A 26,245-nucleotide genomic window follows, 5' to 3' on the forward strand; every position below is an offset into this window, starting at 1 on the left:
CCGTCACGTGCCCAGAATCACCTGACTCCCAGCAGCAGAGGGGGGAGGAGGAGTCACGAGGAGGGCGGCCCTGCCGCGCCTCTCGCCGGGCTCTGTCTCTCTGCCCGGGGCCCAGCCTGCACGCACCTTGGTCCTGCCCTGCACGCACAGTGCTCCTCAGTTTCTCTACCTTCTTCCGAGCTCTCGAGAGCACCACAAGGGGAGATGCTCTGCTTTAGGGGAAGAACCGATTGTCCTCCTCCTCCAATTGTACTCGCGGAACCGATACTTATTGATGCCTGTGACGTCCTGAGTATCTAACAAGGGGCTTGAAACTGGAACCGACTTGGACCTGCCTGCCCTCACAACTGCTTGAAGATTTAAGAGATCGGACCTCTGTGTAAGTAGCCTCGGCATGAGATATTGTGTGGGAATGCCTTAGGCACAGATGAAATGCGGGAGAATTGGTGTCTGAGTAGGTCTAGACGGATGGATGCAGTTGGGGTGAGCAGAAGTATGAAGGATGAGCCAGCTGGAAGGCAAAGCCTCAACCAAGGCAGTCATGGGTGGGTGTGATAGCTTCATTTAGCAAGTAGTAGGACCGTGATAGGAAAGCAAATGCAACCAAGGTAGACTTTCTTTCTTCAGCAAATAGCTGGTAGTGAAAGCTGCTACCACTTCAAACTCAGCAGGACTCAATTTCCTGTCCTTCCCACATAGTCAAAACTTTACTTCTCCAGTAATTCCACCACCACCACCACCGTAGAACGCTGCTTCTCTGATCTTTTCGGATTAGAGACCCAGGGAAAGAATAACGGAAGCACACTAAAGCAAATGTTGGTTACCAAGAATGTTTGAGAAAAAATACAAGAATTGTTGCTTTTCAGTCTCTAGAAGGAAATTTGACAACAAAGTACAGCCATACACGTTTTTAAAAGGTTGGGGTGGTTTTCCAAGGCATATTATGAAGGCAGAGTACACTTCATGCACATCTAGGACTATATTCCAAAGGAGGAGAGCTCACTTTCTCAAAAGGCAGCCATTCCATTGGGGTAGAGTTTTGCTTAAAACTTTCTTATTCAAGTCAATAATCATACTCTGAAGCCTAAAATGGAACACAATATAATGTTTTCATAACGGCCCTTCAAATATTAAACTGCTCTTCATTAACCCACCAAGACAGTCTTCTCTGTTCCACACTAAACATCTTAAGTTCTCTCAACTATTCCTTCTATGGAACTGTTCCATAGAACTTTCTGTAATGATAGAAATGTTCTGAATTTCTGCTGTTCAGTATGGTAGCCACTGGCCACATGTGGATTGAGCACTAGACCCATTGCCAGTGTGACTAAGGAACTGAATTATTTTTATTTAATTTTAACTGCCACATGCAGCTAATAGCAACCATATTGAACAGCACAGCCTTATATTTTCAAATCCCCTTTCCCTATTGGCTGTTCTTCCTTTATATGCATTCAAGTTTCCAATGTCTGGCACTTACAGAGCAGTACTGACCCACACAGTATTCTTTCCCCTAATCCTTTCCAGAATGGATTTTTTTTTTTTTTTAAGTATCTACAGAATATAAGTAGTTCACACTGGCCATCACTGGAACTATTTTGTTGGCAATCTTATTTCCTAAACTAGTATAACTACATTTCTAAGATTTGATATTCAACTTGTGGTTTGGGCCCAGCATTTGGGTACTCTAGATAGATAACCATTTTAAAATTTATTCCAATATTGTCTACCAACCAGCCCTTCCAATTTTGCGGCACTCACACATTTGGTATTATTACCTCCTGATCTGTATGTAATTCTTTTGCAGTTTTGAAGGCACTTGTTACATTCATGATATTTAATTTGATCCTAACAATAACCTTGTGAGGTAGGCAAGATGTGAAATCTATATTTTATAGATAAGTCAGCTGAAGTATAGCAGGACTGAAGAGATCCATTTTCTAATCCATTGAGTATATACAGTCTTCATCCAAATCCTTGATAGAAATGTTGAAGAGGCTCTCCAGAAGCCAGGCTGACCCCAAATTCTGAAACATCACTGGATGGTACAGCAGTTAAAAGCAGGTCATTTCCACTTAAGGTGTGATTATCCAACCCATATGTTGCCATTCTGTCCAAAGGGATGGTACAAGAAAGTATCACTAATTTGTTGACATAAATAGTAATACTAAAAAAACAAGAGGGTTTGCTGCCAGAAAAAAAAAAAAAAAATGTTCTTGTCTGTATCCACAAAGGGACTGCTGCCATATCAACTGCTTGTTTATGTACCTGTTTTATAAACTACTTCAAGTCATTCATTTTTATTACACCCAGCCCTTAGCTGCTGCTGTCCACGTAGAAGGCACTCCAAAAAGAAGAAGAGAAATCTATCCAAGTAAATATTCTTCCAGTAGTATCTGGCATTCTCCAAAAACAAACTTGTGACTAGAAGAGACAAATCAGCCACATTGCTGTCAACACAACTGATTTAAATGCCCATATAATTGGCCTGGTCAGTTTTCAGCAGGTGTCAGTGTCTTTGCTAGTTAAACCAGCTTGCTTTGGATGTGTTTTGAATAAAGACAGGTTCTCTAACAATAGGGATGGAATACATGAAATAGGAACACTTCTTCAAAATGCCAGTCTATCAGTGAGGAAAATAAGTGATTAATACAACAAAACAAAAAGACTAAGTCTTCCAAAAGAAAAGGAAAAAGACTAACAAACAAGAATATAGTGGTTTACCATTTACAAATCTTTCACATACATTCTCATTTGACCCTCACAACAACCCTGTGAGGTAGGCAGCACAGACATTCTTCTCAATTAACAGATAAGGAAAGTGAATCTAAGAGCAGTTAACTGATGTGCCCAAGGTTCTGTAGTTAGCAAATAGTTTTGTAATATCAGTCTTTGGCCTAAAAATTCAGTGCCCAACCTCCCCTCATACTTGCCCTACCTACTTCACAGGAATAATGAAGATAAAATGAACTGAAAATTAGAAAAATACTTTGAGGGAAAAACCACTATATAATTATACCCAACATTGCCCATGATATATGGCTCATTCCTCTTCTCATTCCAGTTTGTGCATGAACCAGAATTTTATATTACTTCTGTGCTCAACTAAGCAACTAAGTAAGGCAGGGTAATAGTGTGATCCTGTTTAAAATTATATAAATTACAATCAGGGTAACTGCATTATTAATCAAATTGAAAAACAGACAGGCTAATGTGCAACTAGGACCCAATAAAGCACACAGCAAAACAAGGCAACATTATCAGATAGGGCATGATTGCATAGAAGGAAAACGTGGTGTCAGAGTTAAACTGACACACACACAGTTATCTAAGGCAAAGTGGTGGCAAAGAAGAGTTATTTGTTCTGCATTATATAAATAAGAGAAGATGATTCGTGGGAACCCATGCAAAAGCATCTTGTCACACAGATCTCTCCAGTTGCCTAAAGAGAATATAAACTCTGTCATCTTCATTGTCGAGAATGATTCTATCTATTCTTATATCCTGAACTAAACCAAGGAATACCTCCATGCTAATCTTCCTTGGCTAAAATACAACTAGTACCATTATTCCTAATCAGACTAATAAATAGAAATCTTTTAATGAATTAGATGGCTGTTTAATTTTTTTTTTTTCAGGATTCACTTTGGATTCTTCTGCTTTAAGACCCAAAGCAAGTTATATTGAGTTTTTATTGGTGATTCTAAGTATATGTGTTTATAACAGTTGAAGTGTGAATTTAACATATTAAAAGAGTTTTATAGCATCTGTTCAGAAAAGATTATATACTATACAAACTATTCAAGTCATACAAAACCATTTTTTCAGTGTCTTTTCAACTGAGAAGAATCCTATTCAGCACGCTTCTCCTCCTGAGGTGGTTCATACTGAGCAAGCTATGGGGTAAAGACAGAGGAGTTTAGGTGAATTTTATTCTAAATTGGGTAAAAAGTTAATAAAACAAAATGAGTTTATTATATTCAATTTAGCTTCTGAATCAGTAATAAGTTTATAGAAACTATGATTTCTAAAACAGTAATTTAAGATTTAATATAATCAAACCTAATGAAAGCCCTTTTCATTTAAACATTTAATGTTCCTGAGAAACTACAATTTCAGTTCATGACTGAACTGTTCAAGTACTTGTTATACAATAATCTAAGTCTTCATAAAGATACTATGCCTTATAATAAGGAACTTTCTTCCACTCCACCAAAAATTTACTGAAATTTCCCCTAAAAAGTAGAGGAAGCCAGTGTGGTCATGCATGCCTGTAATCCCAGTGATCTGGGAGGCTAAGACAGGAGGATCTCTATTTCAAGCCCAGTCTCAGCAACTAAGCCAGTCCCTGTCCAAAAACAAAAAAGGGCTAGGGATGTGGCTCAATGGTAAAGCACCTCTGGGTTCAAAACAACAACAAAAAAAAGTAGAGGGGAAAGAGTTATGTAATGAGATTTAATATGGCTAGTCTATGTCTTTGACTTACAAAACAAAAAAAAGTTAACTAATGTCTTTGATTTAAAAGGTACCAGAATTTACTAGCACTTGCCTAGTATGGAATCTCAGATAATTTAAGATACTGCATTTTCTTTAATATATTAAGTTGTGCTTCCTTAACCTGGTTAAGTTTTGTACTCTTCCAATTAGGTGTCATACTTGAAAAGTTTGTTAACTTCACTGTGCTTTAAATTCCCTCACCTATAAAATGGCCTGAGTACCTATTTTACTTATCTCAGAGTTATTGAGATCATAAAACACATTATGAGAAATACCTAGAGTAACATAAAATGTACTATGTGATTCAGAATGCAGTAAAATCTCAAAGGCTTAGTTGATGATTTGAAGTTTTTGCAAGTTCTTGTGGGAGTTGGAACAAAGAAAATAATATAAGCCTAGATAAAATTAAGTGCAATTTACTTCTGTAAATTTGTTAACACAGGGGCTACCAAATGACAGTGCAGATTATGCACTGCACAACTCTAGGAAGTACCATTTACAAGCAGTGCCCCTAAACTGACCTAAACTAAGAATTTTAGAATTATCCATTTGCTTAAAAGCAGCCTTAACCAATGTTTCTATCTTTCTGTTGATGCAGGTTCCCAAGAACCTCTTCTTGACCACACTTTGCTTATTCTATGTACAGTCTGTCTTGTGACTTTTCTAGATGGGCATAAGTTTGCCTTGCATTTGATTCACATTGATATTCACCCTCCTCCTTCCCCAGTTGTGCATTTTAGTGAGGTTATGATCATATAATCACTAGAGGAAAATGTATTTTTAACATGAATTCCTTAAAAATTTACCTTTGCTTTCAGTTTTTTATTTTCTTCTACAGTAGCTTCATATTTTTCTTTCATTTCTGCCAGTTCTAAGCGGAGCAACTCTATTTCTGGATTTTCTGGGGTAGCAGCTCCTAAGTGATGCTTTAAAAAACTAATATCAATGTTAAGAACTTTACTTCTTAAAGCTGAATGGAATTAATGAACTAGCCCAGAATAGAATCAATATCCAAGACCATAATCAACCACCCACCAAGATTTACCAAGATATCATTGTCAAAAAACAGAATGGAAGGCTGGGGTTGTGGCTCAGCAGTAGAGTGCTCACCCAGCACGTGCGAGGCCTTGGGTTCAACCCTCAGCACCACATAAACACAAGTAAATAAAATAAAGATATTGTGTCCAACTATAACTAAAAAATAAATATTTAAAAAAAACAAAAAGGAAAATAACCTTTTCAATAAGCAAAAGTATTTTAAAGGTTATAATGTATGTGAAAAAATAAGAATTTCAATAATAAGGCCTTTTTCTGACTTCAAAGATGAAAAGGATACTCCAAAGCACTATTAGGTTTCTCTGGTTCTTCATATAAGGCTACCAACACTGCAAATCAAAAAGCAGAAAGAGCAACAATTAAAGTCTTAAATTTGAATGGCAGAAATTATATTCCATATCTAAGTGCCAAGCACACTGCTAAGACTGTCCATACAGTGGTGAACAAAGTCCCTGCTCCCAACTAATTTACAGTTCAATGCTAAAGTAAGGAATTAGACAAGAAAGAGTATCAAGCAGCAATGCTAAATAGTACATTTGGGAGCACACTGAAAGAATTGGGCATCAAACAAAGAAGGCATCCTAAGGGAAGGATAGACCTAAAACTGACATATCAAGTACAGCTGGATGGAGTTATGGGTAATGTGGCTGGAAAGGTGGTCAGGGGCCAGACTACAGAGGGTCATGTAAGTTTTGTTGGCCTTTAGTTACAGGATCCACTTCAGTGGAAGACCGACTGAAGTGGGTCAAGGATAATGGCAGGAAGAACAACAGTTAAGAGGTAGATGTAGTAATCCAATTAAACGCAGTAACCTGCACTAGATAGAATTATGGGGAAAAAATAAATTTAAGAAAACTTTAGGAAAGAGTAAGGCTGTGGTAATTACTTGAAGAAGCTTTCATTTCAAAATGTTCAAGAATGAAGTATCATACACAATATGCTAAAAAACACCAACCAAAAACGTTGCCAGTAACCACTTGCTCAAATCAGCATTAAAATATATACTACAGTAGTTTCATATCTAATAACTCATGTGAGGACTATGTTGATCATCTTGTATTGAATGAGTACCTCCTGGAATTTTGTATTCAGATAAAAAAAAAAAATCTCTAAACCAGTGGTTAACTGTTTTGTGCATGGAACCCTTTGAAAAATTCGATGAAAGCAAAAAACATAACTCCATACAAAAAGAAAAATATACATATATAAACTCTAAGTTAATAAGTCCTGTTCTAAACTAATTTGTATGTGTTCCTTTTAGTTTTTACAGCTTTATTAATTTAAAATAACAGTATGAAAAATTCAAACGTGCAACTACTTTTAACAACGCTGAAATACACTGTATTTTTGGGGAAGTTGGTATATTTACACTACTGTCCTCTCAGATTCTCCTCTCTCCTTTCATTGTCTTTTACAGTACTCTAATTCCTGTTTATTACCTTTTTCTTTAAATTAAATGCTCAAACCTAATTCTTCTTCCATTCATTTCTACTGATCTCTATTGAATTCCTAACTTTACAAGACATGAATATCAGTGCTCCTACCCTTCCCCATTTCTTCTCCCACTCCATTTCTTTCAGTTTCTAAATTTCCGTCAGTGATATTTACAAGGTTGATAAATGCAAAACATAATGTAAATGCTAAGTTTCCTGAGTTTTCTTATGAATTAATACACATCCTTCTATTCAGACAAGTCTATATCAAATCATGTTCCCCTTTTGCCTTAACCAGGATTTTTAAAAATATATATATTTTTTAGATGTTGATGGACCTTTATTTTACTCATTTATTTTTATGTGGTGCTGAGAATCAAACCCAGCACCTCACACATGCTAGGCAAGTGCTCTACCACTGAGCCACAACCCCAGCCCCTTAACCAGGATTTTTTGGAGGTTAAAATAGTGCTCAAAACATCTAAAATGCCACCTCTTCTAAATGATTTTCTTATAATGTTTTAATGTCATAAGCAATTTCAAATCCTCTTGGAAATAATGGGGTAAAAAATATAAATTTGAGGGGCTGGGTATATAGCCCAGTCAGTAAAATGCTTGCCTCACATGCACAAGGCACTGGGTTCAATCCCCAGTATTTCCTCAAAAATAAATAGATAAATGTTTGTGTGTGAAATATCTGTTTAAAGATGAAAATAAATTTTTACATAAATCTTGTCAATAGATACTATGTTTTCTGATGTTTATTTAGAAGACTGGCTATCTAAGGAGATTGAAGGGTTACATTTCTGTGGGTGTGAACAGGGATAAGAAGCCTCCAGGGATCTCTCTCATGAAGGAAAATCCTTGTATAGTCACAAGGCTGTGCATCTTCTCTCTGGTCAGTCATCTTCTACAACTGTCACTTTTTTGCCTTTTACCATCTGTCTTTCACTCACTTTAGCCACCATGTACAGTTTCAGTATTCTTTATCCAAAATGCTTGGCACCAATTACCTGATATTTTCAGATTTTGGAATATTTTCATATACATAATAAGATATTTGGGGAGTAGGACCCAAGAGTAAACACAAAATTCATTTATACTTCATGCACACCTCATATACATAGCCTGAAGGTATGTATATACATGTCACATGCAGTCAGGAGTGGATTTTTCCACTTGCAGCATCAAGTCAGTGCTCAAAATTTTTCAAATCTTGTAGTATTTTGAATTTTAGATATCCTGATTAGAGATGCTCAACCTGTATTTCCTGGAACTCTTGACAACATACTTAGCTCATTCAGATCTCTGCTCAAAAGTTACTTCATAAGAAAGGCCTTTCCCCCATTACCTTGTGTAAAATGGCACACAAATCCTACCCATCACCTTTTTATCTTCTAACATTGGTATCAGTTTTAAATTATAACACTACCACTAGCTGACACTCTGTATTTCTTGATTATCTGTCTCCCCAACCAGGATGCAAGCTCATGAGGGCAAGAACTCTTTCTTTTCCATTGCTAGCCCCACTGTCTAGAATAGACACCTATTAATTGCTTAAATGAAAAAAGGGACTGTATGGGGTTTCCTAAGGAATGAAATTCCAAGCATCTATGATACTTGGGGAGACAACATAGCACAGCATTTTCAGAGTATCTCCTTATTATTTGCAAAGATGGAGGGAAACTACTAATTGAACCTAGACAAGAAGCAATTCAAAATTGCCAACATATCCATGCATGGGAATGCAAAGGCCTGCTTTCTGCTAGACCCAGGAGTTCTCCCAGAATTTTCCCCTAACCTTTATTTCTGCACAAAATGCAGATATTATTATCCAGTCATTTCTCATTTTCTTATGGATCCATGTCTGCACCCCTGCCAGGATTCCATCATCTTTGAAAATCCCAGTCAATGCATAGAGCAATATATAACAGGCATTCAGATTACAGCTGAGCTAATTAAGTAAGCAGTACTTCACTATCTCTTGGAATCCTCCTGTTTCAAGCACCTTCCTTGTCTACTTAGATCTTGAATCCAGGAAGAAAGAGATGTAACAGTGTAACAGTAAACTTCCATTTTTAAAAGCGTAAACAATATAACTATTTATGAAGCGTCCTATACACAAAATAGGAATTGCTATAGACTAAGAAATAGGGAATTGAAAAGCCACAGTATCTATGAATCACTTACTTCGGGATAAGCCTCACTCAACTACTTTATAGCCCACTTTCAAATCTGCTAATTTCTCAAGTTGCTCTTTGTTGGAGGGAAAATATTTCTTAAGATTCTGAGGACTCTGCAAACTCGGTAAAGCGGAAGGAATTGGGACCTCACGGTCTTCAATAAACATATTCACTGCGGCTGCTCGAGGTAAAGCAACGGAAGTTGGAGAGACTTTGCAACAGCTGCAAGAGTTTCACTCCCCGCGCTGAGAGCGATAGCGTGAACTAGGCTATCCCACCAAGCAGCGTCTGGCAGCCAGAGCGAGCCGGTCCCGCTCATTCCCAAGCACTCTTCTCTGGACCCTAGACGGGCCCCACCTGTTCCCCCTCCTTCCCCACGCCGTGGCCCGTCAGGGGCACCGCGCCGAGGGCACGTGAAACCCTCTCCTAGCCATGCTTACCTTTGGTCAGCGTGTCCAGCACCCCCGACTTCTCCAAGTACCTCCGGAACTGCTCGCGCTTCGAGTCGGCGGCCTGAGGAGACACCGCAGGTCAGTGACCTGAGTCCGGGGGCCAGAGCAGGAAGAAGGCGCTTAGAGTCTGGCAACCCCACCTCCGCCTCGCTGCCTCAGGCCCCCGAAACCTGCACGCGCCCCCATCTCCCACCCGGAGCCGACCAGCGGCTGGCTACCGCCCGCACTCCCCCAGCCACGCCGCGCCCCCCTCACTTTGTAATGGGCCATAGTGACAGCGGCCGCGGCGTAGCTGGCGCCGGAGACCGTGGCTGGCGGGCTTGGAGGAGCACTGCTCATGCGCGGAGGGCGCGCGCGCTTGCGCACTTGCGAACCACGGGCCGGCATCACCGGGGTGTGGCCTGTTTTCATGGCGACCAGGACGCTCAGCATCCCCAGGCGCCGGCAGAACTGAGGGAGACTGCGTACGCCCGCCCCTCTGGCTGTCGGAGTAGCGCCTTTCCTTCCTCTTCCGGTCCCCAGGGCGGTTCGGTTGCTTAGCGAAGAGGCGAGGGTTTGGCAACTCGTTGTAAGCGTCCAGGTAGAGCCCGGAGTGGGCGTGGTGCCCGAGGGCGGGGCCTTCGGGGTCCTGGAGCTTAACACCCTCGGAGGAGGATAGATCGCCCTACTTGTAGTGGGCGCGCCCTTCGAACCCAGGTCTTCGAATCTGTGGTGACCTGTGTGTGTTGGACTTTTTGGCTCTCATCTGGAAAAAGTACGCACGACCAAAGCAGGACGACTCTTGGATTTCCAATTTTTAAATCGTATGTTTTGGCTCCAGTTTTACATTTGGAGTCTCCTTGTTTTGTGGCTGACTTGAAGTAGCCCTCTGGAGGATCAGCACTAATGTGCTAATAAAACCTTTTGAGCGCTTACTGTGCAGGAAGTACAGTGCGTTTTAAACATAGTTCTTTTTTCTTTCTTTCCTTCTTTTTTTTTTTATTTTAATTCTCACAACATCTTTGTAGGTAAGTATGGTAGTAAAATGACATGACTAGGTTACGTGACCAGTGAATAGGAGAGCCAGGAAAGACTCCAATCCAGAATGTGAATCACGATGCTATGTACTGGTGAGAGAAAGTCTTGCATCTTTTTCAATATTTTATTTACTAGATAGCAATATTATGGTTATATTCAACACACATCAGTTTGCAGTTTATAAAGAAACTAAGTTATTAAATCCCAGGGCAAACAACATTAACCTAGTATCCAAAATAAAGGATTAGTAACTAAAAGGAGTAATTACATAGATCAAGAACAATTTTCTAAGGCTGTGAGAAAAACCTGATCCCAAACCATTTAGGATCGAATCAGAGCATGTGATTTTCCCAAGTCAGTTTCGCATATTTTTAAGGGAGGCTAAAAAATACATCCTAATTTGGCTACCCTACGTCTTTGAATTTAGAACTTCCCCCTTCACAGTTCAGAATTAGAGCTGTTTTTCATTTCTGAAATGAGTTTGCAGTTGTCTATCACAACAGCTGGTCTTTAGAAATATCCTTATCTATTTTCTCCATGTTCCACCACCACTGTTACTACTCTGATGACATAATATGCAGAATATCTAAAAGCAACAACGGTTCAGATCTGAAGGTCTGTTGGAACCCTCCTACCAATGAAGTTGTTTGTCAAGGACATTAAATGATTTGGAGGACAATCCGTAGAATTGTTGCAGGTTCTAATAAACTTTGACTCAAAGGACCACTCTCCCAAAGAATCAGAAGTGTTTGGAATGTCAAGTGGTTGGAAGTCTCTCTGTGAAGGAGGAAGGTTTCTGATAGTGCCCTCTCTGAACTGGCCCTGGAGGTTATCTATAGGAGATGACCCTTGGTTTGCATCTTCTGTAGAGGGACCCCACGTAGTACTGAGCCACCGAGGTTTCCAGGTGCAGGAGTCTGCTGCCAGGGAGAAAGTTGTGTGGGGTGACTGCCCCATGTGGTTGTCTGTATCTATAGCAATACCTGGAATAGAACAGTGATCTCTAGAATAATGGTTCTTTTTGCTCTCTTTGCCATCAACTTCTTTTTTTTCCTGCAAGTGGTTACCATTAACTTCTTTTCTAAATATTTTATGAGTGTCTTTGTTATTTTTTGAGCTGATGTGTTGAGGGTGACTGCAAGTAGTACTAAGTGTGTACATCTCATTAGTTTCCTGTTCATCCAAAATGCTTTTCTCATCATTTATGTCATGATTGTCAGGATCTGCCTGAAATACAGAAGATGAATTTAAACTTGGGTATGCTACTCTGTGTCTTTGTTTTTCCACTATCAGATTATAATCAGGTGCTGAAGGGAGTCGTTTCAGTGAATTTGCAGATGTGCTCTGATATTTGGCTAGACTTTGTTTTGACTTTGCACAGAATTCATTGTGTTCATTCTTCGATTTATATTGTCCCAAGAGCCCTCTTTTAATCTTTTTAAAACCTAGGTGGAAAATTTCTAAAATGTTTAAGAAAAGTGAAACAGTGGCTATGGATTGCATAAAAAATAGAAATATTGTCTTTTCTGTTGGTCTTGAAACAAAACAATCGATTATATTTGGACATGGGTGACCATGGCATTTAAATAGAGGCTCTAAGTGAAATCCATATAAAAGGTACTGTCCAATCATGAACCCAACTTCAACTACAGAACGAGTGAAAATGTGTATCACGTAAGTGCAAAGCAAGGTTCCTCTGAGCGGAGCTTTATTTAGTTTCCTTTGTTCCAGCTGACAGAGCTCTTGCTCTAATCTCCTCTGATTTGCAGGCATTTCAAACTCTATCCCATCCAGTTCTCTCCTTAATTGAGCTTTCATCTTCTCCCTCTCTTTCTCTAGAACTCTCAGTCGGTATAAAGCATGGCCCATGTAGACCAGAGATGGTGAAGACACAAATATCACCTGCAGAACCCAGTATCTAATGAGGGAAATAGGAAAGGCCTGGTCATAGCATACATTTCTGCAACCTGGTTGTTGTGTATTGCAGATGAAGCCAGACTGCTCATCATTCCAGACATCTTCAGCTGCTACTCCCAGAACAAGCATTCGAAATATGAATAATATGGTGAGCCAGATCTTTCCAATCATGGTGGAGTGAATATGAACTTCCTCCAGAATGCCTCCAAGGAGATTCCAGTCCCCCATGCTTATTTATTCAGCCATCTTAGCTCTGAACCCCATCAAACAGGAGGCAGATAAATTCTTCCATTCTGAAGGGAGCACTGTTTCTTAAAGCAAACCTATGGCCAAAATATGAACAAATCATCACTCTTTCCATGTGCTGATTTTTTACTTTTTTTCCCTAGATAGCAGTAACAATCTGCCACAAAGAATGTATTTTAGATGTGAGGCGTTTAAAAGAATTTTGTTTCGATATTACAGTGCAAAAAAAAAAAAAAAAGGTGATACCTAGAGGAAGCATGTATATATTATAAACAGAATTGTTGGGCTAGTGATGTAGCTTAGTGGTAGAATGTGTGCCTAACATGCATGAGGCCCTGGGTTCAATCCCCAGCCCCACCAAAAAATAAATAAAAAATAAAAATAGAATTCTGAGATTCCCATCATAAGTCATCTTACTTAGCTTAAGTATCTTGTTTAATTTTCTTTAACTGGGAACTCTTAGAGACAGTCCTAAAAATACTGACTTGATCTTACAAACAAACCTATTAAGATTATTTTACATAAGAGTTTACAACCTAAGTGATTGTAAATTTTCATTTATACTCAGGAAAAATGAATGTGCTTCATCTGATAATTCAATAAAATACAGCATTTAATGAAACCAGAGGAAATAACCTGGCTCTTGCTATAAGAATTTAGACTAATGTTTTTTTGTTTTGTTTTGTTTTGTGTTTTGTCTTGTTTTATTTAGTTTGTGGTGCTGGGGATTGAACACAGGTCCTCACACGTGCTAGGCAGACACTCTACCACTGAGTCACATCCCTAGCCTGAATTTAGATTAGTTTTTTAATACACATTTGAATATCTAAATTCTGGTTTCTTTCTGGCAGTTGTTGAGCATTTTTAGAAATCAATTCCAGTAATATTTATGAATATAAAATTCTTACACTTTGCTATAAAAAATTTATAAATTTTTATCATATTAAAATGCACTCTAAAATTTCTCAGCTGTTGTATGGTACTAAAATATTATTAGGAATGGGATGAAATAAATTCATCACTGGGGTGGTGATGGTATTATAGAAAATATTGTAACAATGTCTTATCTCTTTAAGATGTAGCTTCTTTCTTGGAGAGAACAGTGGGACAAATTAGAATTTAGCTACTTGGATTATTGGCCAATAAATTCCATATAATATTTATGAAGGCTATCTTAGGCTTTCCACAAAGGAAAGATAGAAATAATGAATGTTTTCATTCCCTTTCATTTAAAACATATAAATGTATGTCCTGTGTCCTTTATATAAAGGGAAATAATACACAATCAAAGAAAATACTAGGATACTATAGTTACAAGATACATTCATCACAAAAATCCTGATAGATTCATCACAAAGATCTTATGAGGTGGCTATTTCAGTCATTTGTTATTTATCCCATTTTATCTATATGATGCAGAAACTGAGGCATGCCTTAATTTGCCAAGGTCACACAGCTGAAGCTGGCATTCAAACCCATCAGTGTGGCTCTAGAGTCAGTTCTTAACTATCTTTCCTAACCACTATTTTTCCTCTTAAACATACTTGAAATTTTCATGAAAGAAACAACAAGAGATCATGTTTTCTCTTAAAAGTTCATTTAAGGGGCTGGGGTTGTGGCTCACTGGTAGAGCCCATGCCTTGCACGTGTGAGGCACTGGGTTTGATCCTCAGCACCACATAAAAATAAATAAAGGTATTGTGTCCATCTACAACTAAAAAAAATATTTGAAAAAAAGGTAATTCAACCTCATCTTTTAAAAAAGGTCATTTAAGTTTAGGAATGTTGAATAGTGATAGTTTTAGCTTTTTGGTTCTAGAGTCTCTAGTTTTTTAAAGATTTGTACAGTTAATAAAACTTACAAAAGCAGCAGTTGTCTAAAATTTAGCCATATTCCTGATAGAAAAATTTTATATTGACTGTATTATATTAATAATAGTATTCTCTGACTTTTAAAATGTAAATTGGGATGTTATTATTGTTATTTATAATAGTATGAATTAAAAACATCCAAAATAATTATCCATCCAAGAAAGATTGGTTAAATAAATAATGATACATCCACAGTGTGATATCAGGCAGCCAGTAGAAATGATAAATGTATACTAACATAAAAAGACATTTAACATTTTGTTTCAGTGCAATTCAAAATAGTATAGTCCACTATTATAAATTTATTTATATGTAGAGTAATGCATATAAAAAACTCTAGAAGGATATCTGTCAAAATATTAACAGATTATCTCTGGATAATGGAATTAAAATTGACTTAATTTTTTTATATTTTTGTTTTTTAATGTTTTACCATGAGCCCTTTACTATTATAATCATAAAAGGAAATATTTTTTCCCCTTAAAGTATAAAACATAGTATTTCCTAAAAGAAGGAATGGTATAATTTAATTATAAATTAAAACTTTCATGACAAATGATATGAAAACTAGTACACATACATACAGTTCCACAGAATTCAAAAGCAAAAGTTAAAAACATTTCAAACAATTATTTCTTAATTAGCTAAGAGAGAGATTAACACAAACCTTTTTAAGCTTTGATAAATCTGAGAAGCACATCATGCTTAGAAGTTATACCATGGCTGTCTTCAGCTTCTCTGAAAGCATCCCTTTGAGGTATACAGCAGATTCTGGTCAGTTCAGCGCCATGGATGAGTCAGCTAGCAACTAAAATCCATTTCCCTTTCTGCTCATTCTACAACAGCACTAGCCAATAGAACTAACTTCTGCAACATTGGAAATATTCTCTTTCTGCTTTGTCCAATAAGGTAGTCACCCGCTACATGCAGCAATTGAACACTTGCAGTCTAGTTTGTGTATGACAGCAACTGAAGTTTTAATTTTGTTTAATAGAAACTTAAAGAGCTACATGTACATAGTGGCTACTTTGTTGGACATCACAGATAAAGAATGCTTCCAGGGAATGAAACTAACCACATTATGTTGTATACATATGTGAACATGTAACAACAAATCCCACTAATATGTCTAATTATTATGCACTGATAAAAAATTATTAAAGAATTCCTAATAGTAAAATACAATCTAGAAGAGCATTATGAGCTCCAAATTAAACTAAATAAATGGTTCCTCTGTAATTCAGAGATGTCAAATTTAAGACATCAGGAGATATTTGTATGTGTTTTTACTGTAATTTTTGCCAATAAAACATCACTATTTTTGGTTATGTAACCCATATTTCTAGTACCAAAAGAATCTTTCTTTCTTAATAGATAATAACTTCATCATCAGCCCATAATCAATGGGTTATGTTCGATTTTATGGTTAGATAAATTCTGTTGCTCTCTCTAGTTTTCTACTAACAATTACATTGTACTTCAGGTCATTAAACAGGTCTCTTCAGAGCTAGTGACCTGGTGCATTGGCCATGGCAGATAAATATTCCTCCCCTGAAAAGCTACTTTTTAGATTAAACAGAAACATTTCATCAAGGGAACAATTATATACATATATTCTTGTTTACATTATGTGTATATTAATGTTTATATATTATAAAACATATATGCTGTGTAATATATAATTATTGGTAACTTTAAAATACTCATCCTCAGTAGTCAGAGATAAATTCAAATAAAGCATTATATTCTAACTATCAAAATGCAAAAATTTCAAGATTTCAAATATCATCTTTTTTCAAAGTAGAGGAAAACTTGTATATGTTAGGTAAGAATATAATTGGATACAAATACTCAAAGAGCAATTTAAATCTATCACAATTAACATTTCTACTGGATACTTGAAATATTCATTCAGCAAACACTTAAAAATATACTGCATATACTAGGACATTCACTCTTGGTAACCATACAAAACTAGCACAATTTAAAAGTCCAATAAAGAAATGGTTTAACTATGGACTATCTGTATCATTCAACTCAGAGAACAAAGGTCTCTATGAACTGATACAGAAAGATCGCTGTCATATTGTAAAGCAAGTTACAGAGCAATACATGTATCTTAATCTTGTTAAAACCTATACTTTATCTGGGCACAATGGTACATGCTTATAATGCCAGCTTCTCAGGAGGCTGAGGCAGGAGGATCACAAGTTCAAGGCCACCCTGGGCAACTTAGTGAGACTCTTGTCTCAAAATTAAAAGTGCTGGGGATGTAACTCAGTGGTAGAACATTTGCCTAGTATGCCCAAGGTCTGGGTAATCCCAGGGTTCAGTTCCTAGTACAAAAAAAAAAAAAGTATATCAAGAGTATAACACAGATATGAAAAGTTTTTATTTTTCACATAGTACAGTATCCATGGATTCTATGAAACAGTCTCCAAAGTATGTCTTTTATAGAATTTATCCATGCATACCATGTGCCTGGAAGACCCAATCTCTGGTTTTTACTACTAGTGTTTTTTCTTTCTCTTCCTGCTCTTGGCATTCAGAAGGTTCTTCCTCTAATCAGAAGGCCCTTTGGTAAGTAGTCCTTGCTTGCAACTGATGAGTTAGGTGTTGTTTTATACTCTTTATAAAACTGTTAGCATTTGCTGGAACTCTGTTTCTTCATAAAGTTTTCCATTTCTCCCTCATATGGCTCTTTTTATTATTGGGCTTAAATTAGGGGCAGGTCAGTTTGCTGGGGACAGGAAAATGTTGAAAAATACAGCAAATAAGACACAAGCTAAATAAGCAGCAATTGCTATCCAAAACCTTGGATCTTTCAGCAGTGCTTTATCAAAGCAGCTAAACACAGTATAACCTATGGACATTCCAGCAAATCCACCTGCGATGTGAGCTGCAAAGGACACCTTTGGAGAAAAGAAGAAAAGTGGAAATAAGAAAATGCTAATTGCATGTTTTGGCTGTATCTCTCTTAGTGAAACACAAATACCATCATAAACAAACAAGAGTCTAAGTCTGGAGAACTACGGGTAAAACAGAAGAGACACAAAATCCCATGTACACAGAGAAAAGATGTTCTAAAACATGCAAAGCTAAAAAATGTCATTTTTAACCATTCTGAGTACATAAAACAGGGGCCATTGTTTCTCATTCTTCTTGATCATCATTACATTTAGGATGATTCTATATAATGCCAACCAAGAGACTAGGAACTGAGTGGCCATGAGGGATCTCTATGAGAACATCCTATTGAAATGGGATGCAGAGTTGAAAAAATAATAGTATATACACAAATACTCAAATAGAAACTCCAGACTTAAAGATTAATCCCAGCAAAACTTAAAGTCAGTTCTCTTTGTGTTATAAATTCATATGGAGCCAAATTTTCATTACTGTATTTCAATCTGCTTTTTATTCTCTGTGGACAGGGAAATCCTTTCTCTCCTGTTTTGGAATGGCTGTCAACATGGCAAGTGCAGTGATCAGTGAGGTAAGTGAGGACAATCCAAAAGTCTGATTTCCTTACGAGTTTTCTAAAACTTCCAAATGGATATTTGACTGCCCTAAATCATAGAGTTGTATCCCTTATTCAATGACCCTTTTGATAAAAAAATTTTAATTAAAAAAAAAAAAAAAAAGCAACTCACCGGAGACCCATTTTCAGGGACAAAGAACCTTCTGTAGAGAGCAAATCCCATATCTGACACAACTAGAAGGAAAAACACCCTGATGAAGGCCCAGGATCTCCACAATATTGCACCAACTGTTTTTGGTTCCCCTCTAATAATGATATATAACAATTCCTGAGTTTTATTCTATTCCAGGTTCCATTCTAAACAGTCTACATGCATTAATTCAGTAATCCTCTCAACAACCCTATGAAGTAAGTACTATCATTATTCCATTTTATATTTATTCATCCAACAAGGATTTATTGATTTTTCTCTGTGTAGCAGGCACAATTCTAGTTGGTATACATGCAGCAGTGAACAGTTCAGAGACAGCCCCATAGAGCTGATGATCTAGAGGAGCAAACAAGCAAAACATACATTATATCAAACAGTGCTAAGTATTGTGAAGGAAATAACAGAGGAAAGTCAAGAATGCCAAGGATAGGATGTGACTTTTAATAGGAGGGAAGATCTCCTGAGAATATGACATGAGGGAGCAGGCCATGCTGATATGTGAAGTAATAATCTGTTCCAAGCAGGAAAAAGAGCAAGCACAAAGTCCCTTTGACAGGAATGTGCCTGGTGTGTTTGGGGAGTTCCAGTGCAGTTGATATGGCTGGATCAGTGGTTTTCAAAATGTGTTTTCCCAAAACCAGCAACACCAGCATTACCTGGGAAGTTCTTAAAAATAAAAATTCTTAGGCTGCACCTAAACCTATGAACAAGAAACCGAGGATGAAGTTCACATTCTGTTTTAAAAAGACTTCCAGGTGATTCTGGACTAGAGTTAAGGACAAAGTGGTAGGTGATGAGATCACACAGCAGAAGATACATTTCATAAGAGCCTTGTGAAGCACTATAAAGACTTTAATTTTTACTCTGAGTAATTGGAAGCCTGTGAAAGCTTCTGATCATAGGAGTGACATGATCTGACTTGTTTTTACAAAGATCATTCTGGCCACTATATAGGAAAAAGATGATAAGACAGCAAGAATAGGAGCGGGGAAACCAACTAGAGGATTACTTGTGGCAATCCAAGTGAAGAACAATGGTGGCATTTTATACATAAAGAAACCAAGACTCCACTCTTATGCACCATACTAATTGCCTTTATTTACCATCAAGAGTACTGAAAATGGACCATGAAAGGAAAGGAGTCCACATTCCTCAACAGAAATGAGAGCCAGAACTTAGACTTTCTTCCTAAGTCAGGTCTGTGCTGACAGAGGAGTTTCTGGGTTGCTTTGCCTTGAAGAACTCTGCCCTACATGTGAGCTTGGAAACATCTCTTGTAGCTATCACATTCCACACCCATCCCCCAGTTCCCTGCGCTCTATTTAGTGAGCCACCGTGTCCTAGGAGATGGAAAGGCCTAGTCCTTGCCTTTGGGAAAACAGCATCAGGACCATGTGTTCTGGCTGGTTTCCCATTCAATATCATATTGATGTTGAAGTCACGGGACAGAGATTGAGGGCGAAATTAACATTAACTCAATGTTAATTTTTTTCCCCACTACTAGGGATTGAATCCAGGGCACTTTATTACTGAGCTACATTCCCAGCCCTTTTTTCCCCCCAGCCCTTTTTTATTTTTTATTGTTTGACAGGGTCTAGCTAAATTGCCTATGCTGGCCTTGAATTTATGATCTTCCTGCCTCAGTCTCCCTAATTACTGGGATTACAGATGCATGCCACTGTGCCCAACTTTGATTGTGATTTAATTGTAAATGGCTGTTACACAAAGTGCTGGGTAAATGGGGCTGCATCTTTTTTTTTTTTTTTTCTGCATCATATTTTCATTCATCATTTGCATTTCCTGATCCAGCATAAATAACATGCAGGGAGGACTATGAAAGAACTCTGCCAAAGACCAGGGCAGCCAACAGGAAACCTTCACTTTAGTCTTCCACAGCAGGGGACAGCCTCAAAAAAAAAAAAAAAAAAAAAAAAGTCTCTGTGACTATCTCAATTTCTCCATCCCATTTCTCTCTTGTTTATCTTCCCCTTCTTATATCACTGCCTAGCTCTTTCTGCCTCCTAGAGGAGTCTGCTCCTGGGTTGCTGCAGCCTTTAAACTGAAACATGTCTTCCCACCTGAAAAGAGGCCCTAATTCCAATAAACCTAATTGCTGCCTCATTAAAAAGTTGGCACTTTTTTATAATTTTTTTGTGGGGGTGGGGGTTCCTGGGGGTTGTACCCAGGGGTATTTATCACTGAGCTACATCTGTAGCCCTTTATTTTTTATTTTGACACAGGCTCTTGCACAGTTGCTAAGGTTGGACTCAAACTTTGTGATCCTCCTGCCTCAGCCTCCCAAGTCACTGGGATTGCAGGAATATATTCCTACACCCAGTTATTGACACTCATTTTAAAGGAGTTGGCTTTATGTGGATTTTTTATTTTTTTTTAAGGATGAAAATGTGAGATTTTCTTAACTTTTGCCCAAGGTAAGCTCAGTTTCTTAGTTAAATAACATATCCCATGAATGTGGTCCTTAATCTAATTATCCTTCACAATTAAGGGTAATGTTTACCAATTAAAAGAAAATCAAACAATGTACATGTTTTCAAGAAATGTGTTTCAAATTAAAATATATTTATATTCCTTAATTTGTAATTTTACGAATCTGGTATGTGTTTTTATTCTCATTTTCAAGCCAAAAAACTTTTAGAAATGATATGTCAGGATCAGGGAAGGTTGACAATAGCAGATCCCACAAAGCGACGCAGGTCATGTGGTGATTTTAGTATGCACCTCGAGAATGACAGAACATCACAGAAACCACCTTTGGAGATACACTGCACATGAAGCAAGGGTTTTCACTTCAACTTTGAAAAGCATGAAAATCATTTCCCCACTAAGGATGTGAGGCTTATTCTACAAAGACTTCATGCAGATTGACTAAAGACCCAGGTCACTTGTATGACAACATTTGTTTGCCCAAATGACTGGTTCATGGGTTCTGATGGTGACTCTTAACAACTGAGAAGCTCCCATAGGGGCCAGATATTTGCTTTTCCCTTCTCTTCCAACAATTTTTCCTTAACTTTTTTATTTTTTATGAAAAGAAATTATCTACAGTATGGTATAAGCTATAAACAAGTGAACTCAGAATGAAATATTGATATTTTTATAGTTAAGTGGTTCATAAACTAAATTTAGGATCTTTCCACAGAGGCAGTTGCCCCTGTTCCTATATGTGGAATATGGAAACCTTGATACCAAAAACCCGAGATTTTACCAAGTGTGACCTCTACCTTGGCTTTCAAGTCTGACCCCAGGGTCTGTCCTCCTCCCCCAATTCCCCCAATGGGTATAGCTCCACCGGAAGCAGGCCCCTGAAAACTTACCACCCATGCCTCTGCCCTTGTTTTCTTCTACCTTGTATGTCCTGCTAGTACCCAAATCTATCCTTACTTTCAGACTCAGTTAAAATCCCAGCCTCTCAGTACAGGGGATGTGGCTCAGTGGTGAAGCACTTCCCTGTCAAACACCAGGTCCTGGGTTCCATCCCCAACACCAAAAAGAAAAAAAATCCAGCCCCCCCCCACCCAGATGGCGTGTTCTTCCAAACCAAAACTCCTCTAGCGTGTAATTCTAGAATTCATAGAGATTTCAAAAGCCACCTTAGTCACTCTCTTAGCTCTTGAGCTTCTCGGTTCCTTGACCTCCACTCTCTTGTCCTCAGTCCTCAGCTGCCACTCAGAGTTTATATCCCAGATCAGTTTTTTTTTTTTTTTTAATCTGAAAATGTAAAACTTGAGAAGGCAGCAGAATATCTCAGTGGTTTCCAGGCTTTTCCTTTGCAGACAAAAGTCACATACAGTCTCCAACATTTGAAAGAGAAAGTCCAGTTTATAAAACATTATGGTTGAAGTAGAGGGGGCACCTAGAGCTCTGCTTTGTTGGCTTTCCCCACTCTAGAAAGAAACAACAAGCCCAAACACTTCACCAGGCCCCTCTAAGAACCACCCTGAGGTGGTTCCTGTGAAATTCCTCCCTTCATGCCTAATCCTATGAAGCCAACAATTCTTTCTGACCCTAGGCAGTGTTTGGGAAATGTGAAAAGGCCTTTTGAAGGTGGATCCAATTAAACCAAAGGTGTAAAATATTCCCCGAACTCACTTACCTATAAGGATGATGATCAGTAGTCTGAAAATTCCTAAGACAGGAATCATTTCTCGAAAATTCTTGCAAAGAGATAAGTCACAATAATGTAAGCAATCTGTTGGCAAAGGAAACCTCAGCTCTACCCCCTCTTCACCAGCTCTGTGATTGAAACCTATGTTTAAGCATCAGATATTTGCCAAACAAAGCATTGTTGTAACAGCCAAGTTTTTTAAAAAAGTTTTTAAGAAATACAATGCTAGTGCACTTTGGACAATAAAATGAAGCATGGCATTTAATTCTATGATTTATGACTCAATGTAGGGGGCTGTGGGTACAGCTAAGTGGTAAAGCATTTGCTTAGCATGTACAAGGCCCTGGGTTCAATCCCCAGAACTGAGGGGGAAGGGGGAAATTTTATTAGCTGGAAATTATCTAAATATAGATAATAAAAAGTCTACACTGAATATGTCAAAAAATGAATATATGGGTGGATAGTTAGATAAATAAATGCCATTAACCTAAGACTGATGCAGTAGTTCCAAGCTTTTTTTGGAAATACTTATTCGCTACTTCTGTCTACGGCCATACCACCCTGAACGCGCCCGATCTCGTCTATTCACTACTTCTTTACTCTCTTTTCCCATAGTAGCTAGCAAAGACTTAACTAAAATTTGAGTATCAATTCAATTTTTTTTTAAGTAATTTCAAAATAAAGGAAAATGTTGATCAAAATACATTGTTCTATTTTAACTTTGAAAAAATGTGCCTGCCTGTGATAGCCCTGGTGTCACTTAAAAAACTGCTGAGTCACATACTCCACTTTAATTTACTGAGTTGCTTCTCCCTCCCCTTCAAGTTATTAACTCCCTTCCTATGAAGTGAAGATGCTGCACCAGGGGTGTTAATTCTATTTTCAAGCTTCTGTGAACATGACCTACAGTAAGAAATAATGTAACAACCCACTGCACACATAAATCAAAGAGTGCCTTCTCCTAGTCCATGTGACACACGCTGAAATTTTTGTTTGTTTGATTTTGGAGCCCAGGACCTTCAACTGAGTTCACAACCACTAATGGGTTGTAATCCAACGTTTGAAAAATATTTTTCTAAGAAGTAACTTCTACCTCTGGAACAGTTTTAGAATTGCTTGGTATTTGTCCTACTAGAGTGATTTTATAGTATACCTAAATGGGTAAAAGGTTGAAGCCAAGTCAGGATTTTTTTCCTGTGTTAAGAAATGGTTGGCACTCACATACTATCATGGGAATGTAAAATTATATGCCAGTTTTGGAGGGCAATTTGGAATTTGCATATTGAAATGTTAAGTTTTCACCTAGTAAGTTCACTTCTAGGATTTTATCCTATCAAAAAGAAAAAACCACAAATGCAAAACATTAATGTAAAGGAACGTTCCCTACAGCATTATTTATAATGTGAAAAGCAAAATGGCCCCACATTTCTTTAATATTTATTTTTTTAATTGTAGTTGGACACAATACCTTGTTTTATTTATTTATTTTTATGTGGTGCTGAGGATTGAACCCAGGGCCTCGCACATGCTAGGTGAGAGCTCTACCGCTGAGCCACAACCCCAGCCCACCCCACTGTTTTTTTCAATGAGATTCTGTTAAAAAAAAAAAAAAAATCATGATACAAATATACAAAGGATGCTCTAGAGCCCTGCAAAGGCAGAGGGAGCTCTCTGTGTACTGACATGGGTGGATGGCCAGGATGCCCCATGAAGATGCAGAACAGTACAAGGGGAGGCCATTTCTGTATAATATTGGTGGAGTTTAAATACATATAGAAAAATGTTTATACATGCATGTCAGACTGTTAAAAAGACATTATACTGGGAACCTTGACTTTCTTTTTTTAAACTTAAAATTTTATTTATTCACATTACTTTGTCCTTCCCCCTTCCCTTGCTACTAGAACAGAACCCAGAGGTGTTCTTCCACTGAACTACATCCCAACTCTTTTTATTTTATATTTTGAGATAGGGCCTCAACTAAATTGCTTAAATTCGCCTCAAATTTGCAATCCTCCTGCCTCAGCCTCTTGAGTCACTGGAATTACAGGTATGTGCCACCTTGCCTGGCTAATCCACATTACTTTTGAGATAACAAGAAAATATAAAATATGAAGGATAAACTCTGAGGGCCATATGATTCTCAGAAAGATGAGTATTCCCTAAATATTGTTAAATGAAGATTCTCTGAACCAAGTAACAGTTATTGTTTTGGAAAAAAGCGGAAGCAAAGGAGATAGCTCAATGGTAGACCACCTGCCTAGCATGCCCAAGGCCCTGGGATCAATTCACAGCACTGCAAAAATCATCATCATCATCATCATCATCATCCTCCTCCTCCTCCTCCTCCTCCTCCATAGATTCTGTTCCCAAAGTTCTTACCACTAGAACATTCATAAAATAACCTCCCATCAGGGCATAGACTCCTCCTGAAGCACCCACAAGAGACCTGAGTGGATCAAAAATGGAACTGGCAAGGGAACCTAAAGAAATAAAACGCAAAGGATCAGACATGATGAGAAATATGAGATACAAATCTTTCCAATCTAAGGTAAAAGTTTGGTAAGTTTGGGCCATTTTCACATTAACAAGCAACAAATTCATTTTATCACTTGTATACTATATAAGTAGAGATACATAGTTTATCCTTAATTTTTCTGAAACATTAAGTGTTTATTAGAAAAGTAGTATTACAGAAACAAGAGCATAAACTCTGGAGCTAAATTTACCAAATGTGTGATATGAAGAAGTTATTTAACCCCTCTATGCTGTTTTTCTACCTACGGAATAAGGATATTAATAGATTCAATGAGTTATTGGGGATGTAAATGAGTTGGACATACATATATAGTACTTATAATACTACATGAAATGTTATAAACTTGTGAACTATTATTTCAAAATACTCCATATATTTAATCAAACTGTCAAAATACCTAACATTCCAGTATTATCTGAAGGCTGTGTTTCTTTTTTCTTAATATTTATTTTTTAGTTGGACACAATATCTTTATTTAATTTATTTATTTTTATTTGGTGCTGAGGATCAAACCCAGGGCCTCGAAGATGCTAGGCGGGCACTCTGCAGCTGAGCCACAATCCCAGCCCTCAAGGCTATGTTTCTTATGGAATCAAGATGTAGCCTCAGAATCCTTATTAACATACTATTTAATCAGATTCCCCTAAGCAAGATGAATTTATTTCCTAACCCAATCCTTGATCCCTGGACCAAACAATGCTTTACAAACCAACTCATGCAAACTCTAATACAATGTTTTGAGCCAGACAAAGTGGTGCACACCTATGATCCCAGCAACTCAGGAGGCTGAGATAGGAGGATCACAAGTTCAAGGCCAGCTTGGGCAATTTAGCAAGATCCTGTCTCAAAATAAAAACATAAAAAGTACTGGAGATGAAACTCAATAGTAGAGCATCCCTGGATCCAACCCCAGTACCAAAAACAAACAAGTTGGGCCTCAGACAACAAAGACCAGTGTACCCTCAGAGACAGGAAATAATTTAGGTGAGGTATTTATTGCTGAGGTACTTATTACCTTAAGCAAGATTACAGCCTGCAGTTCATGAAGAGAGAACCCAGGCTGATCCCACCAAGCCAGAAGTTGTTAAGATGGAATTTAAGGTACAGAATAGATCTAGGCAACTTGAGTTCATAAGACAGGGTACTAGAGAAAAGAGAGCTGCACACAAAGAAAGAAGCATGTGAGGAAATTACCAAAGCCAAGGAAAGAACCAC

At 37.8% G+C, this 26,245-nt stretch overlaps 3 protein-coding genes and 1 long non-coding RNA gene across 7 annotated transcripts in view; 1 reads left to right on the forward strand and 3 right to left on the reverse strand.

The window, feature by feature from the left end:
- The first annotated feature begins 48 nt into the window (after positions 1-48).
- LOC114094268 (uncharacterized) lies at positions 49-20,915 on the forward strand. The gene is made up of 3 exons (XR_003582995.3): positions 49-379; positions 18,108-18,169; positions 18,504-20,915. It is a non-coding gene; the product is annotated as an uncharacterized lncRNA (long non-coding RNA).
- Mycbp (MYC binding protein) lies at positions 815-9,984 on the reverse strand. Its single transcript, XM_027937351.2, has 5 exons — positions 9,877-9,984; positions 9,610-9,682; positions 5,834-5,882; positions 5,304-5,433; positions 815-3,896 (listed from the first exon to the last, which is right to left on the reverse strand). The coding sequence occupies exons 1-5, from the start codon at positions 9,958-9,960 to the stop codon at positions 3,852-3,854; spliced, it is 381 nt and encodes a 126-aa protein (XP_027793152.1). The 5' UTR covers positions 9,961-9,984; the 3' UTR covers positions 815-3,851.
- Positions 11,220-12,783, reverse strand: Gja9 (gap junction protein alpha 9). Its single transcript, XM_027937349.2, has one exon. The coding sequence runs from the start codon at positions 12,781-12,783 to the stop codon at positions 11,242-11,244; it is 1,542 nt and encodes a 513-aa protein (XP_027793150.2). The 3' UTR covers positions 11,220-11,241.
- Rhbdl2 (rhomboid like 2) overlaps positions 17,042-26,245 on the reverse strand; it is a 51,154-nt gene continuing 41,950 nt past the window's right edge. For 3 of the 4 annotated variants that reach the window (XM_027937350.2, XM_071617698.1, XM_071617697.1), the window contains 4 exons: positions 24,874-24,974; positions 22,480-22,540; positions 18,327-18,388; positions 17,042-17,585 (listed from right to left, as the gene is read on the reverse strand). In XM_027937350.2, the coding sequence (XP_027793151.1) occupies positions 17,406-17,585; positions 18,327-18,388; positions 22,480-22,540; positions 24,874-24,974 (404 nt within the window). In that variant the 3' untranslated portion in view covers positions 17,042-17,405. The remainder of the gene's footprint in view (positions 17,586-18,326; positions 18,389-22,479; positions 22,541-24,873; positions 24,975-26,245) is intronic. The other variant, XM_071617699.1, reaches the window with a different exon arrangement.

The sequence above is a fragment of the Marmota flaviventris genome, chromosome 10 (assembly GCF_047511675.1).
Source record: "Marmota flaviventris isolate mMarFla1 chromosome 10, mMarFla1.hap1, whole genome shotgun sequence".
Classification (NCBI taxonomy): Eukaryota; Metazoa; Chordata; class Mammalia; order Rodentia; family Sciuridae; genus Marmota; species Marmota flaviventris.